Raw genomic sequence first — 16,889 nt, 5'->3', positions numbered from 1 at the left:
AACATCTATTTATTTAATATTATTTAATATTTCAACTTTATGCGACTAAAATGAAGTTATTTTCCTTTATTATTACGACATTCTTGTAAAGTTCCAACTTTTTCTCGTTCCAACTTCTTTCTCTTATAATTTGGAGTATTTTTGTAAAATCACTGCTCATTTTTCAATTTTTACTGCTGTTTTTTTTTGTTTGTTTTCTCTGGACACCCCTGACTTAAATAGATTACACATAAGCATAAAATACTTTCAGGCAAACATTTTCTACAGCTCAAAAAAAGTCTGCCCCCTAGGGGGTGCAAAAAAAAGAACTGAGAAGTGCTGATTCAGAAAGTGGCGTCGCGAGTCCGTAATGAACTCTTATGCCAGTGCATTCCGCTGGAAAGATAAGCGTGTTTATTGGGACATAAAGCACCTGAGCAAAACATCATCTTGAACACGATGAACTGAGGATTTGGCGCCAAGGTGATGTCATGTGTTTTGCACCGCTGACATCGGAGGATACTTTCTTCTTGAAAATAATTAACAAAATTGCCTTTTTGTGTTTGCTCCAGGTCCCAAAGCCCATCGATTACTCCTCTCAACCATGGTAAGTGAATAAATTAGCTTCCGCTGCCTAATTAAATCGTCAATAGGGAGGTCGACGTCTTCCCTAAATCATCGGAAACAACTAAAAAGACAGCAAATGAATACGGATGTTTCCGGCTGTGAAATCACTCCCACGTTGGGTTGAGACAGATTTCTCCTGATTAAACAACAACTCGAGCATAATTAAACTACAGCATGAAGGCATGACTACACTTGTTGGGCTTTCATCCGCTTGCACGACTGTTCTTGAGCTCGTCTTCTTTTCTGGGGTTGCAGGTTTGCGGGGCCCATGGAGAGACTCCAGGCGGAAGCAGAACTCATCAACCGGGTCAACAGCACCTACCTGGTTCGCCATCGCAGCAGAGAGTACACAGAGTATGCCATCAGTATCAAGTAAGTCCCCAATACTCAGTTTTTATAGCAGTGACGTGTAAATATCTTTATAGTCGTGTTTCTGTGAACGTGACATGAGTCCTGGCCGTTTTGAGTTTTGTTTGGGCGTGGTTCATCCGACCAAAGCCTGTTTTGGTTTTGCAATAAAAAGACCCACTTCCTCGTCACGCTTACGGCGAGGGTCGTGTGTCGTGTGGCTGCTCGTGAGCCGCACGGCGTGCATACTCGTTCTCCCGGGCCAAAATTCATTTTTGAACTTGAAGCAATTTCAGTCGAGATTGCGTGTGAATGCTGAAGCTGAAATGTAGAATGGATGATGGAACCAGCAACCATCAGGCTGGGAGACGACCACTCCATGACCTGAACTGTGCCACCGTGCACAGAATAAATGTCAAATGTAGCATGAATACCCACCAATAGGGGGCAACGTTGAAATCGCTCACTTTCAATGGGGAAAATATAGAATTATGGAAAATGTGGGAATTTTTATAAAAGTCCTGACGGCCTACATGTTCCGAATGAACTGAACATTTTCATGTTGGAATGTAAACAAGATGTATAAATATGTCCCAGGATTAGACTGGAGGGCTGGGATTGAACCAGTCGACCAAGTCTACCACCTGAGCCTCGTCACTCTGTAGAATAGGTGGAATGTTACAGAAATGGAAAAATGATTTTCCACCAGTAGGGGGCGCCGTTTAGTTGTCCAGTCGTTTTGAGAAAATAGGAAAGTACATTAAACGTGGGAATGTTTTGAAAAGCCCCGATAGATGGCCTACGTGTCGTTAATGAGCTGAATATTTCCATGTTGGAATGTAAAAACTGAGTGACTGTTTATGAATAAATATGTCAAGCAATTACACGAGGACTGTGGACTGAACCAGCAACCATCAGATTGGGAGATGACCAGTCTACCACCGAGCCACGTCACCCTGTAGAAAGAAGTGGAATGTTCCAGAAATTGAAAAATGATTTTCTGCCAGTAGGGGGCGTCCTTTCAATTTGGCCATTTTTGAGAAAATATAAGTAAATGTGGCAATTTTTTGGAAAGTCCTAATAGGAATAAATAGATAAAAATGGCGTAGAATTTGACGTGTGAATGCTTCAGTATTAGCAGCATATGGATACCAAAAAAATAAAGAAAACTCTGAAAATCACCAAATCTCTACATAAATGTCTATCTATGTCATGAGAAATAAGACCGTTTTAAAATTGCCATCACACTTCACACCTGGGGGGGCGGCGGTGCGCGCTCTCCTTTGTTGCTTTAAATAAAAGGACAATGACCACAAAAGTGAATAATCTTGAGTAGAGCAAGACTATGAATGACAAATACGCCAAGTGTGGGGGGGGCTGTGGGGGCTGTTAGAGGCACACGTTCCCCGGATCACCCATCACTCGCACGTCACCCACCTTTAGGACCCCATGCATTCCATTATGGCTTCCACAGGGGGCCAGGGGCCGGCCACCGATCGATGGCGGTGATCAGGGAGGGAAATTACACTCATAACTTATTCAATGGCCCACAGGTACAACAACGACGTGAAGCACATCAAGATTCTGACCAAGGAGGGCTGCTTCCACATCGCTGAGAATAAGAAGTTCAGGAGCATATTTGTAAGTCTGTTCAGCCGCTTTCTTCTTTTTCAATTCCACCACTGCAATTCATGAATAAATCATTGCCTTCATTAATGAAGTGTCAAAACAGGAATTTTATTTTAGCAGCGTGCACAAAAATAACTTTTTGGGACGTGTTTATGCTGGCCTGAGGGCTTTGGCATTATTGGATACGTCCAGCACGTATTGGAAGGGCCACCACTTATACAGTATATACAGTACAGTGTGTACAGTGTGGGTACCATCTATACCGCTTGTTTTCAAATGTGACAAGGCTTAAATGAGCTTGCATAAATTTATCTTTTTTTTGTTGGTTTTTTTTTTATTGTTATAAAATACAGACCTCACCAAAATCTTAAGACCAGTTGAAAAATTGCAAGAATTAGCATTTTGCACAATTGGATCTTAATGAGCTTTTAAGTAGAGCTACAATATGCAAAAGCAAGACGGGGCAGTGAGACGAAAAACATTTGGAACTTATAATTTAAACACCAAAAAAAAAAAGACCACAGGCTATAAAAGCCAAAATCTGCTCAAAATGTTCATTTTCTGTCAGGCATTCAGACTGGCATGCCCTCCTGATGGTGAAGCTAAGAAGCTTTCTCCTTTTGAACGTGCTCGGATTGTGGAGCTCCATAAGCAAGGCCTCTCGTAGCGTGCCATGGCTGCTGAGTTTGGGTGCAGTAAATCAGTCATTCTACATTATGTGAAAGATCCTGAGCATTATGGAACAAAAAAGTCAAGTGGTAGACCCAAAAAAATCACACCTGCGCTCAGCGGGAGGATCCATCAAGACACAGGGCGGTCTTCCACGGTCCAGATGGCTTCCAACGTTGCTGGCATGACGAGGAGATCCCACCTGAGATGATTTCTACCCGTCACAGTGGAGGAGGTCCATCATGGTCTGGGGTGCTTTTTCATTCAGTGGAACACCGGAGCTTCAGGTGGTGCGGGGTCGTCAAACGGATGCAGATGTTGCAGCGGGCGTCCCTCATGACTGAAGGCCCTCGTCTGTGTGGTACCAGCTGGGTTCTTCAACAGGACAGCACTGCAGTTCACAATGCTGGCTTGACCAAGGACTACTTCAGGGAGAATAACATCACTCTTTTGGACCATCCTGCATGTTCCCCTCATTTAAATCCCATAGAGAACATTTGGGATGGATGGCAAGGAAAGTTTATAAAAATGGTCATTGGTTCCAGACTGTTGATTCCCTTGGTGAAGCCATCTTCACTACTTGGAGAAATGTTCCCACTAGCCTCCTGGAAACACTCGCATCAAGCATGCCCAAAGCCATTTTTGAAGTGATGAACAAGAACGGTGGAGCTACTCATTACTGAGTCCTATTGACAACATTCTTGTTCTGGTTTGGAGAGTTTTTTTGTTATGTTTTGAGCGATGGTCTTAAACTTTTGATCAGCTGATAAACAACCTATTTCATTTTAATTGTTGTTTTTAAATAAATTACTTTTTGAAAGTGCTTTTTGTCTCACGCCCCCTTCTTAAAACCTCATTAAGATCCAAATGTGCAAAATGCAAATTATAGCAATTTTTCAGCTGATCTTAAGATTTGGATCAGGTCTGTAAATTAAATTAAAATTTTAAAAAAGTTAAAATGTGAGACGGGTTAAAAAAAAAATTCAATGAAATTGTATTAAATAACATTTTTTCTTTATTAAAACAATTCAATTAAACAATAAAAAAATAATGAGATGGGTTAGAATGAAATTAAATAAAATAAGCCTGGTTAAAATAGAAGGAAATTAAATATAAACATTTTATTTTTTTATTTACTTTTTAAATTACATTAAAAATTGAATAAAAATTGAATAAAAATGAGCTATTAACTAAAACGAAAATATTGAATAAAGTAAATGTAATAAATGTATCTAAATATGATATGGATATAATAAAAATTTTGTAAAAATGTTTTCATTTAATAAAAAATTTATGAAGAAAATAGAAATGAACGAAATATAAATATATAATTATAAGATATAGATATGATTATATATTTAATTATATATCATTTGGTTACGATATGTAAACAATAAACTAAACTATAATAAAATAATACAATTAAATGATATAATATAAAATATAACGTAGATGTCTGTCGGTCAATCTACATGAAATAGCTCTACATGACTTAGTCCCGATATTAACATGCAAACACACTCTATGCTACAAGAAAGAAATCTCATCTCATTCCTGGGAGAAATGTGGCAGGTACACATGCTTGCTTCTCATTGAGTGTGTGTGTGCGTGTGCGTGTGCGTGTGCGTGTGTGTGTCTGTTTAGGAGCTGATTGAGTACTACAAACACCACTCCCTACGAGAAGATTTTCGAAGTCTGGACACGAAGTTGCAGTATCCTTACCGGGAACTGGAGAACTCCACCATGCATCGCTTCAACCGCTCTGGCGGCAACAGTAAGTAGACTTGAGGAGGCGTGAAAGCACCACAAAACACACCAACGCGCTTATCACTTTGATCCGTTTGGCCTTTTCAGGTTACTTTCGATAAAAAGGTCACAGGTAGTCAGTTTAGGAGATATTCCAAAAGGTTGAGGGACGTGTTTTTTGGGGGGGGGGTTTCTCAGGACTTTTGCACCTGAAGCGATCATATTTAAAAGTTTGTGCTTTTCAAAATAAGACACATTTTGCTCCTCCCTTTCATTGATTTACATTTATTGAAGATGACTCATTACTCCCATTTCTCACAAGCGTAACGGCAGGAAGTCAAGTCTGCGAGCCTGATGGAGCGCTTTTTTTTTTTTTGGTCAGTTGTGTGATCTGACTTATTTTTTTTCCTTCTCCGCCGACCTTTCAAAGTGTTGGCCGTTGACGGTTCACGCTCCAACCTTGCATCTCGCTACCGTTGTTCCTCGAGCTCGGCTCATTTCTCTGCCCACCGCTCTCGCTGTCTGCTGCGCTTCCTTCATCCCTTTTCCACGGCGCTTTCAACTCACCCGGGAGCGTCTTCTTCACAGCTTTACTGTAAAAGGCGCCGCGCTTGGAGCTCTTCCGTCTCCACTGATTGTTTTTCTTTACCGAGCGCTGTGTCTCATTAGATTTGACAACAGTATCTGCAGTTTTCAGACCATCAAATACTACAAATAAGTTCAGGGGAGTTCAATTATCTGCTTTAACCTTCAGGGAAATAACTCGTAGTTTTGGCTTTGAGGGCCGAATTTGCTCTTATTTGAGAGATTTCTATAAAATGGTAGTGTTGTCCCAAGAAAGGGTCGTCTTATATTCCGGGTGTGGAGCAAGGGTGTCCAACCTTTTTCCAGTGAGGGTCACATACTGAAAAATGAAAGGATGCAAGAGCCTTTTTGTGGGATATAACTGGAAAAGTGGTTTATTAGTATGAACTTTGGTCTTTGCCATTTTTTTTTCCCATTTTTGCTGTTGTTTTTTGTTTTAATTTTTCAAATATTTCACCTTTCTTTAGTTATTTTCGTAAATGTTCTTTTTGTAATATGACTATTTCCATATTTTGACTTTATTAACATATTTTAATGTTTTCACTAACCTAATTTTCCCAAATTTTTATATTTAAAGACTTCAAAATACTTAAAAAAACAACAACAAAAAAACATCTGTGCTACTAAAATTACATTATTTTTCCTCATCACATTAGAATGACACTTATCCAGGTGATGGGGGCAGCAGTCCCCGTAGGAATAGTCCAGACTTGGCGGACATTTTGACTTTATTCTCATATTACAGGTGGGGGTTTTTCCCCCATTTTTACTGTTTAAAAAAAAAATAATGATAATTTGCAATTGTGATTTTATACTCATATTTTGACTTCATTCTTGTAAAATTACAGCTGTTTTTTTTTGTTTTTGCTGTTTTTAAAAATAATTTTATTTCAACCTATTTTTCATTAACTTTATTCCCATATTTTGACACTTTGTAGAATTTCAGATGGATTTTTTTTTTATGTCAACAGTTGTGACTTTATTCCCATATTTGGACTTTATTCTTGTAAAATGACAATGCAAACCTAATTTTCCAAAAATTTATTTTTAAATTTCTCATATTACATAAAAAAATTGCCTTAAATATATCAAATTTATGCTTGTAATATTTTGACTTTATTCTTGTAAAATTACTACAGATTTTTCCATTTTTGGTGGGGTGTTTAGTTTTTGTTTTTTCCAGTTTTGTGAAATTAGAATTTTAAAACCTGCCGCGGGCCACAAATGGCCGCGGGCCGCACTTTGGACACACCTGGTGTGGAGAGTTGTATGTGCAAAACACGTGAACTTGCTGTTGCATACAACCCAAAATGTGTTTGAACCAGAACTTTTATGTTTTTGCAGAACTTCAACTTTTCCCCCCCCCGTCTGGCTGCTGCTGGGTGTTGAGCAATATGATCTATTTTTCTTTTGTGTACATTCTCTGCTCTTCTGTTTCCTACAAACCTGGCAGAGCACCTCAACACAAAAGTTGCGGTTCCTTTTAGCGGCACAACTGTATTTGTAATTCAACACACGATGACAGTTTACGCACGCCAAACAGCGGTTCCCTTTTTTTTATGTTGTCAGTCATTATCCACACTCACGTCTCCAGAGTTTAGGGCTGCTAATCAGCGGCTGAATGAAAGAGGAGCATAACTCTCTTTGGTGACTTGAACAAGAGCAGCTGTTGTTGGCGTAACTTCGAGCACACATTTTAATGAGATCTTTTTTTGGAGTGACGAGCAGCCGCAGGTAACCATAGTGACATAGCCGCGTCCGGTTTGGATGTACACAAAAAACTCAATAAAATGTCTTGAATCTTGAATGAATATATGAATAAAAAATGAATAATACAAAAAAAAAAATACATGAAATGATGAATGAATAAATATTTTGACTTCCTCGTAGTGCGGCTGTCAAGGTTGTAGTATTTTCTGCTTCAGGTGTGGATTTACACAAAACGAAATCAAATGTGGATAAATAAATGGATACAAGTTATTAAAATAATAAATAAATTAAATTAATCATAATTAAATGAGTAAAACAAAAAAAAATAAATCTTAAGAAATAAAATTGTACTAAAAATAAATAAAACAATGAATGAATAAATAAATAAATATTTTTATGTCCTCGTAGTAAGATTGTACAATTACGTATCTTGTGATTCAGGTGTGCATGTACACAAAAACTTACATTATTGTCAAATTATTTGGAAGCGTTCAAATGTGAATTGCAAGCCAATGAAAATGCTCTATGAAGAGAAAAAGATCATTCTTCCAAATCAATCTACTTTGTTTGTTCAACCTACGTTTAGTAGCGGTCATCACTTAAGTGTTGAATGCAAACTCTTGATTCTTTTTTTGCCAATAAATGTATAATTTAGCAAAAGAAAAACAGGGTTTTATTCCAATTTAGCCCAAAAGCTCTGGATTGAAATTGCTTAATTGCATGGTCTTATGGCCGTGCAGCAAATCCAAACCTAACGAGTCATTTTTAAAAACATTCCTTGTGGATTGTGGATACTGGGTGTCATGAGATGTTTTGATTAACTTGTGACCAAGTCGAATTCTAGGCTTTATGTCAACACGTGAAGGTTTCCATGCTTGATATTCCACCAGCTTTAGTTTGTGTTCACAAATTGTACATAAAGACTCTCAGTGGAAAATAAGCTTTTACTTTTTGTTTATTTTTCAAGATGTGATTTTTCTTAGATATGTTTCCGAGTGGTAAAGCTTCACAGTGGACTTTCACAGTGCCTTTTCGGAACAGCAGAGTGCGGTTCACCTTTTCAAAATGCTCGCTGCACACAATGCGGCTGCCAAGCTGAGTCTTTCAAGCAATGCCAGTGGGGGGGGGAGGGAAAAAAAGACATTTAAACCCAGCGTGTGCACGGCCAGACCGAGCGACAGCGATCATCAATTGGTTGTTTAAAAAAAAGTATTTCTATTTGTGGTAAGTTTTCCTTTTGAAGCTGGCGTAGTGCTGCTGAGACGGCGTGCTGAGGGTCACATTGTTGGCAGGAGGAATGTTAACTGATTGTTGCTTAGAATGCTTTTTAAAAGAACATAAGTGCTCCTTTTGTGGTGAATTCAATGCATAAAGACTGCAAATTGTTAACTTGTTGCCAGTACAGTATCAGTGCCCAAACTAAAATAGAAATGAATGTGGACTGATTCCTTTGCTTTCTTGCGTGCATGCACTCTGTTTTATCTTTTTTGAGTCAAGCAGTGCACTATGTGTCCAAAATGAAGCAGACTGCTGTGCCTCCTCCTGCCGCTCTTACCTGGATGCCATGGGAGGATGCTGAGTTGTCTCTCAGTGGGCTGATTAGTCGTTCTTTCAAAAAGCAGCAGAACTTTGCTGTCTTGACGGCACAAGCTCGTAACCTTGCAAGTATTGTTGAGGACGGCGAACGTTGTCGTTTGTCTGCCGTTTAACAAAAGCACCACCGAGGAGAAAGCTTGACTGCAGTGTAATCACATAAAAACATTTTAAGAGGTTTATCATATGAGCATAGAGCAAAGAAAACCTGTTTATGACCTTCTAAATAAGGTAACATTATTAGAGCTCTCCAGACATGAAATAACACCCCTATAGTCACCTTTCCACGCCTATTACCCAATATACTGCAGTAGACATAAGAGAAAATAATACATAATAGTCTCACGTGTTAGCATTAGGATAGTTCCTGTTTCATATTTTACTACCAGTTTCTGTACACCACTTCCTGCAGTGGCATAATAAGAAAATAAGACATAAAAAAGACATAATATAGACTCACGCTAGCATTGGGAGAGTTTCTTTACTTACAGTTTTTCTACAGTACTTCCTGCTGTGGCATAATAAGAGAAAAAGACATAAGACATAATATATAGACTCAAACACCAGTTCCAGTTCCGCTGATAAGCGACTTTGGACTTGTTTTTTTTTTTTTTTGTAAAGTCACTTGCAAAATCCCAAGTTCCCTGTTTCGGTTTTGTTTTTAGAGAGCTCGTCGCTTGTTTCTCTCGTGAGACCTGGCAACACTGACACACATACCTTTACTTCATATGCTTACTACATGCTTATGTAGTCCTAATACTTATGAAAATGAGCTGCATGTCCAAAGAGTCATAAACTTCACATCTGCAACTTGTAGAACGTTTTCAACCAGTGTGTGTTTTGGTACCTCTGAAACAGTTTTCTTTGCTTTTCTCTCCCTCTTCCAACATCGCCCTCTTCCCTGTTGCATCCCTTTGCTTCCTGCCTGGCTTGCCCCGCCATAGCCCCTTTGCTCTGCGGCCTCTCTTTAGTAACCCCCGCCGGCTACAGCTTTGTACCTCCTTCCTCTGCCCCCTTCTGGTCAGGTACAGGTATCACACTTCTCTTTCTGTGTCTGTCTGTCCAACACTGTCCCTTTATAATGCACCACCTCAATCATTTGGCCTTAGCCTCTGTTTTATGCTAACTTGGGTCGTTTTTCTGGACAAAAGTATTTGGACACCATGGGCTTTAACACCTCACATGACGGTGGGAAATATGCAGAGTCACGTTTCTAGAGTTAAAAAAAACATTTTAAGCATAGAATTGTCCAAAATCTAAATAATTCTTAGCAAGATGAAGACACTCCAATCTAACCTCCTGTAGGGGCCCTGCATGCATACAGGGGGTCCCTTAACCCCCAAAACTGGTCTAATAAACCTGTCACGTCTGTCCAATCAACGCGTTTGCAAGCTATTTAGTTTGAATGTGTCATCCAAAGTACATAAAAATAAAACTCTGCCCTGGGCGTGTCGCATCCTTTTGTTCATGTATTGCGTGTATATATACTGTGGCATTGCTGAGTACATTTCGAAGCTTTCCAATGTGTGGCTCACTTTGCCAAAGTCTACTGATGTGGGACGATATGGCCTGGCTGGGTGTTTGATGGAGTTTGAGGCCAGGGCTCTCAAGTTCTTCCACACCAAATCCTGTTACAAATGGCGCACTTCCATACTTACACTTGAGTGCATAAGTACTGTATGTTCACAGCAAGTGCACTCAGGAGCCTAACGACACTCAATCATAGCCATCTCGGCTACGTAGTGGAAGGGGAAGGACTAACTCGAGTGGTTGCAATTCAAAATCAAACAGGACAGGGGGAGGAGAAGCGGATAAATATTAACATTTTCATTTCCAGGAAGTGCGCAGCAGCAGTCATGGATTTGGGGAAGCACTACACTCAAAACATACGCCCTCAGGAACTAAGTATGCAGTGTACATAGTCTACATATCGACTTAAGTGTTGAAGTGTGCGACTTACAACACAGCCCTTGCACAATGGAAAAGCGTATTCGCTAAAGGGTTCCCAAAATGTTTTAATAGAATTTCATAGAATAGAATCCATCTTCTATGCCGCTTATTCTCATTAGGCCCGCGGGTATGCTGGAGCCTATCCCAGCTGACTTCAGGCGAGAGGCGGGGTAAACCTGGACTTGGTCGCCAGTCAATCGCAGGGCACAAATAGACAAACAACCGTTCACTAGATTTGTCCAAAATCTAAATAATTCATTGCAAGATGAAGATGAAAGGCCCAAACTAACCTGACATTAAGAGGCATATCCAGAACCATTTTATGGTAGTGAAGGGCCCAAATGCATACAGGGGTCCCTTAACCCCCAAAACTGGTCTAATAAACCTGTCATGTCCAATCAACATGGTCATCATCCAAAGTACATTAAAATACATTTTAGCTTTAACTGGTCCATGGGTGTGTCACATCTTGTCTATGTATTGTGCTGTATATACTGTGGCATTGCCGAGCACATTTTGGAAGGTTTACAGTACGGGGCTCACTTGGCCCCACGTGTGTGTGTGTGTGAGTGTGTGTTGACCTGTCAAACTAAGAAGGTGTAAGTGTGCACCTCCTTGTCAGCTATTCTATCCCCACGGCCACGTCTGTAAAGGTCTGACATTCCATTTCCGCATGTCAGCCTCGCTTTCTGGACGAGTGAGAAGAGAACCAGCAGCACAGGCAGCTGGGTGGGCACGCGGGCGGCATGGAAGATCACTAACTAGCGAACCTGCTCCATCTGTGTCTCTCATAGCGCTGTCTTAGCAGCCTAGTTACCGTAAAGTCCAGAAGCAGCAGGGCTAAACGCTACCTGCTCATCAGGTGCAATCTAATGCAACTCCAAAGTGCTAACACGCAAAAAAAAGGTTTGCTCTGTTCATCTGTGTCTCGGTGTTTTCATAAAAATACATGTAATAGTAATTGTACGTTGTTGTCCCTCCCTCCCAGTGTTTACGCCGAAGGTGATCGGCGTGGCCATCGCCCGGTACGATTTCAGCTCACGTGACATGCGCGAGCTCTCGCTGCAGGAGGGCGACGTGGTGAAGATTTACACCAAGTCTGGAGCCAACGGGTGGTGGAGGGGGGAGGTCAACGGAAGGGTAAGCCGTTCACGCATCCTTACAAGAAAAAAAATGTTCAGTCAATGAGAGAATCGGTGTGGTAGGAGTGTGGGAAATAGCAATGAATCCACTGCATTATTGCATCACAACACTTACTGTACCATTTCAAAGGTCTGTTCTCGTGAGCGATGGCCCGATACCACTTTCATGTCTCATACTGCAACATTGTACACCATGACATGACTCAACATTGCTAACCATTGCGCAAAAAGTTGGACTTCTGGACATGCTGAAGGAAGGTAGACTTTACGCGGCTGTAGGGCGCCATTGTGGAATAAATGAATCTTCGGTTTGTTACGTAAAGGAGGAGGAAAATAGCAGAAGGATGCCAGCAGCAGTAAGTTTTAACAAGGATGCCAGGATGAAGAGGCGCGGTCAAAGGAACTGTAAAATACGCGCGTCACTATTAATAATTATGCGTCCAACCTCGTACGTTGATCATTGAAATTCCAACAAAGGTTTGAACTTGGTGTTTAAACAAGAGAAATGTGAGAAAATGGTAATGCCTGTCTGAGGAAAGTGACTACTTCACGGGTTTCACCTATTGCGGGTTGTATTTGGAACCTAACCCCCTGGGATAAACGAGGGAACGTTGTATTAACGTTGAGGAAGTTTTCTTCATTGTTTAGCATGACGCTTTGCTGCATAAAGCATTCATTGGAATGCTTTACTTATATTTTGTCATACTTTTTTTGTATATATGTGTTAGTATTGTCACCCTAAACAGATAACACATGGAATCAAACATGTTATATTTACTATCCTAAGGATAGTGATCAATATTATGTCACGCAAACAGATGCTCACGTCCATCCGTTCTCCCGTCTAGATCGGCTGGTTTCCATCAACATATGTGGAAGAAGGTGAGGAGTGAGCGGACCAATGAAGACCAGAAGGCGCAAACTGGAACCAAACAGCTCAGAGCCAGCGGGGCCTTGTTGCTTTCACCCCTCCAGAGGCCTTTAAGAGCAAACAAACACAAAAAAGGGCTTGAGAAGACAAGGTGGCCCCATCTTTCTGCCTGGCTCTGCGTGGTGAAGTACCTCCAGCATCTACAAGTAGCAGCTTGCCTGTCAGTGGGGCGGGCGGGCGGGCGGGCTCGCCAGCCATAATTTCTCACCTCTTTCTGCCTGAGCCAGCCACACGTCCCCCCCTCGGCCGCCCCCACCAAATCCCACCTGTTTGTGCTTGCCAACTTGGCAAGTAAAGCAGAAAGTTGGGCACCCCACTCCTCCATTCATGCGTCCATTCACCTGCTTCTTGGAGGAATGGAGTCCTCCAAACTGGAAAGGACCGACATATCCTCACATCCTCTTCCCACGTGGCTTTGACCTTACCTTCGTGTTTGTTCCACTAACGCTGGTGGGTTATTGATGACTCTGTGGCCCCGCGCTCACGCAGCAGCCCCCTCAGATTACGATCGCGGCGCTCTCACTCATACAGGAGATGGAAGATAAAGATGGCGTCGGCGCACGCTGCCTGCAATTGATGGCTCTTGTTCCTATTTTCCTCTCGCCGCTCACATTCTTTATCTCCGCAGCAGACTCTCGTGTTCTCGCTTGTGTCGGGCCGTTAGTGAGCCTCTCGCTTATCGCTGGCAGCTCCGGCGACAGGAGCCCGTCCGCGGGAGGCTTTATCTTATTGGAGGTATTACGTGCCACAGTCTGGCTGCCATCTGACCCGCTAATCAAATACAAGCAAAGAAAATCAGGCATTTCACTTTATTTGACTTATTTTTGTGCCCCTATTTGAACTCCTATGTTAAAACCTTCCATTGTTGTACATTTAGCTCATCACTGGTGTTTGAACTTCACTGCTTTTGGTACATGGGACTTTCCCATGACACCACACCCACGGAAATGGTGTAGAAATATCCTTCTAGTCCAAGAATTAGCCCTACTGGGGTACATTAGTGTAGAATGTACCTTAAAGCAGTGGTCCCCAACCTTTTCCTCTCTTTGTGTGAGAAAGTTTTATGTAACTTCCACTTTGCATCATAGCACGCAACTATGGTGTGTTCAAGGACCGCCAACCGAAGTGGGAATGGTGACAAAAGTGCAAAACCTGTGGGCTTTATTTATTATTTTTCCAAGAAAATAACCGCACTTATTCCCAAAATGTATATGCATTGAAAGGAAATTTGATGTGCTTATTTACAAAAATGTTGAAGTTTAAGAAAATACAATAATTGCTTCTGAAAGCTTTTCACAGCCCAATGGTGAGGACCTCTACTTAAGGCACATTTGACTCAAAGTTTGCCATTTCTTACAGTGGTGATAACCTTAAAAAAAAAAAAAAAAAGATGAGGAATTCAGTTGGACATGGGAATTAATGAGAAATAAATGGCAATTAACTGGAACGTACTATATTCAACACTGGTATGGCATAAACACACAAGAATTACAAATGTTTTTAAAATATGAAATTATACATTATTTTTTAAATATATATACATAGATTTGTTGATTCCATATATATAAAAAATGTATAAACATTTCATATATTTTTTAATTATAGAACAATTTATAAAAAAAATTATATATAAATATATAAATTATTTTTAAAAAGTTATACAAAATTCTAAATAAAATGGTATATATATCTATATATATATAGAAAACATTTTTAAAAATGGATAAACATTTCATATATATTGTATAACAATTATAAATGTATACTAAAAATATATAAATAAATTATAAAAAATGTTATACAAAATTATAAAAATATGGTGTGTGTGTGTGTATAATATATTTATATTTGTAAAAATATGTACATTAAAAATATATATTTTAATAACTTTTTACAATACTTTTTATATAAACAAATATCAGGTGCATTTTTTTTAAATTATGTGTACATATATCAACATTATGCAGTAATATTTTTAATTCCCTGCACACACAAAGCTGCAGTTTATTTTGGTTAATTCCTGCAATATATTCTCATTAAGTCCCACGTGTTCCAATGGAAAATTTCCGACTTCAAAAATTCCTGGAGTTTTGCCGCCCAATCTAAGAGCTAAACAGAGTAATACCTTTGGTTTGTGGCTCAATAATAGACAATAACATCACAGGATTACTTCTTAGTTGTTTCTTAGTTGTATACCAACTTTCACACACACACACACACACACACACACACACCTACGCCTGGTGTTTTAAAAAACAATTTACCATATTTGTGGAAACAAGGAAGCTATTGTAATTTGTTTTTTCGCCTTGATGGAAAGTATGAAAAAACACGTCCTGTACATACAGAAAGATATGCTGTGGATTATTCCACACACACCGTCACGTGCTCCAGAGGTGACATTGAGGCGGAGTTACTTGTTAAGACTTTATGTGGTGAACAGATGGAATCCGCCTCTGGAAATACACCTCAGGGTGTCATGACCTCGTGGTGAGTGAGGCCCCAGGCTATTGTGCCACACACTGATGGAGGAATGATTTTTATTTGGAAAGAATTAATGCTAACAATGTTTTTTTTTTTTTTTTTGGCTGGTCATTTGAATTGTGGCTCAAAGATGCACGTCCACAAGTGACCACTAGATGGAAGCATGCTTCATTTCTGGGCGGTCACCTTCAGCTTGGCAAAGTTTGGAGATGACATCATCTGATTAGGAGTTGTTTTGTTTTTTTTAAGCGAGACATCGCAGGAGAATGAGAAGGACAGAAAGGCAGAATGTGGCGCTTCCTGTGAATGCCTGCAAACTCCAAAAAGTCTGCCCAGTAGACCATAAAGAGCCTCAGTGTTCCTCCTGGGAGAACTGGAGTGGTCTTCTCTAATGGGAGACTGTAGTAATCCAAGTCTGATGGTGTCGTTATTTACAAGCGCAGACCTTCTTCCCACCAACGTGTGCTTCCAGATTCCCGTGTACGGGAGGAAGGCTCAAGGGTATCAGCCATCTAATCGTTACACCATCTCATCACCTCCACGACCCCGCTGCATCCGTCTCTGCCTGCTCCTCTCTCGCTCGCCCTATGTCACACTCTTGTCTCTTCTTCTCTGGCTCACGCGTGCTTTCGCCGTCTATCTTCAATCCAATCTCTGTCCTCCGTGTTCCGCTCCGTAGGCTCTTCCTGCTTTATGGTGAGATGCTTCCCACCAAAGCAAAACATTGCAGAATTTTGAGGGAATTGCGTTTGCGTACCAATCAGATGTCCCTTCAAATGTGAGCTTTTACCCCGATATCACCACCAAGTTAGCGTCTATTGTGCGTGTGCGTGTTATTGAACCAAAGATGTACGCTGTTATTGTCTTTTACCACGGTACAACCGCTGTGGCCTGAAACAGCTCAGTCCTGTGTAGCATTCCCCCCTGTACATTTTTTACTGTATCATATTGTGAAATATGTTTATAGTATATAATAAAAACATGTGTTGCTTCTAAAGTGCTGTCACTCATTTATTTTATTTTTTGAGTCTGTATACTTTCTTTCTTTAATGGATCTACATTTTTATTAAGGACAGATAAAGTACAAGAAAATAACTGAAAGTATTTTTGTATATTGTATTTATATAAGGCCGCACAGTGGCCGAGTGGTCAACATGTTGGCCACACAGTCAGGAGATGAGGAAGACCTGGGCATTTCTGTGTGGAGTTTGCATGTTCTCCCCGTGTGCGTGTGGGTTTTCTCCGGGTACTGCGGCTTCCTCCCACATTCCAAAAACATGCATGTTAGGTTCATTGGCGACTCTAAACTGTCCATAGGTATGAATGTGAGTGTGAATGGTAGTTGTCTATATGTGCCCTGCGTATGGCAAGTCAGCTGGGATAGGCTCCAGCATACCCCGTAACCCTAATTAGGATAAGCGACATAGAAAATGGATGGATGTATTTATATATTTAACTATACATGTTTTAAATTATATGCAATTGAAATTTTAAAT

The 16,889-nt window shown here is 40.4% G+C and overlaps 1 protein-coding gene across 2 annotated transcripts in view; it reads left to right on the top strand.

Moving 5' to 3' along the window:
- Positions 1–16,373, top strand: part of LOC129173926 (guanine nucleotide exchange factor VAV3) — an 80,714-nt gene extending 64,341 nt beyond the window's left edge. Inside the window, exons 22-28 of one of the 2 annotated variants that reach the window (XM_054765295.1) lie at positions 552–586; positions 862–978; positions 2,508–2,595; positions 4,897–5,026; positions 9,831–9,911; positions 11,825–11,976; positions 12,827–16,373. In XM_054765295.1, coding sequence (XP_054621270.1) covers positions 552–586; positions 862–978; positions 2,508–2,595; positions 4,897–5,026; positions 9,831–9,911; positions 11,825–11,976; positions 12,827–12,871 — 648 coding nt within the window. In that variant the 3' untranslated portion in view covers positions 12,872–16,373. The remainder of the gene's footprint in view (positions 1–551; positions 587–861; positions 979–2,507; positions 2,596–4,896; positions 5,027–9,830; positions 9,912–11,824; positions 11,977–12,826) is intronic. The other variant, XM_054765296.1, reaches the window with a different exon arrangement.
- Positions 16,374–16,889: the final 516 nt, after the last annotated feature.

Source organism: Dunckerocampus dactyliophorus, chromosome 21, assembly GCF_027744805.1.
Source record: "Dunckerocampus dactyliophorus isolate RoL2022-P2 chromosome 21, RoL_Ddac_1.1, whole genome shotgun sequence".
In the NCBI taxonomy this organism is placed as follows: Eukaryota; Metazoa; Chordata; class Actinopteri; order Syngnathiformes; family Syngnathidae; genus Dunckerocampus; species Dunckerocampus dactyliophorus.
This window is presented reverse-complemented; position numbering and strand designations above follow the sequence as displayed.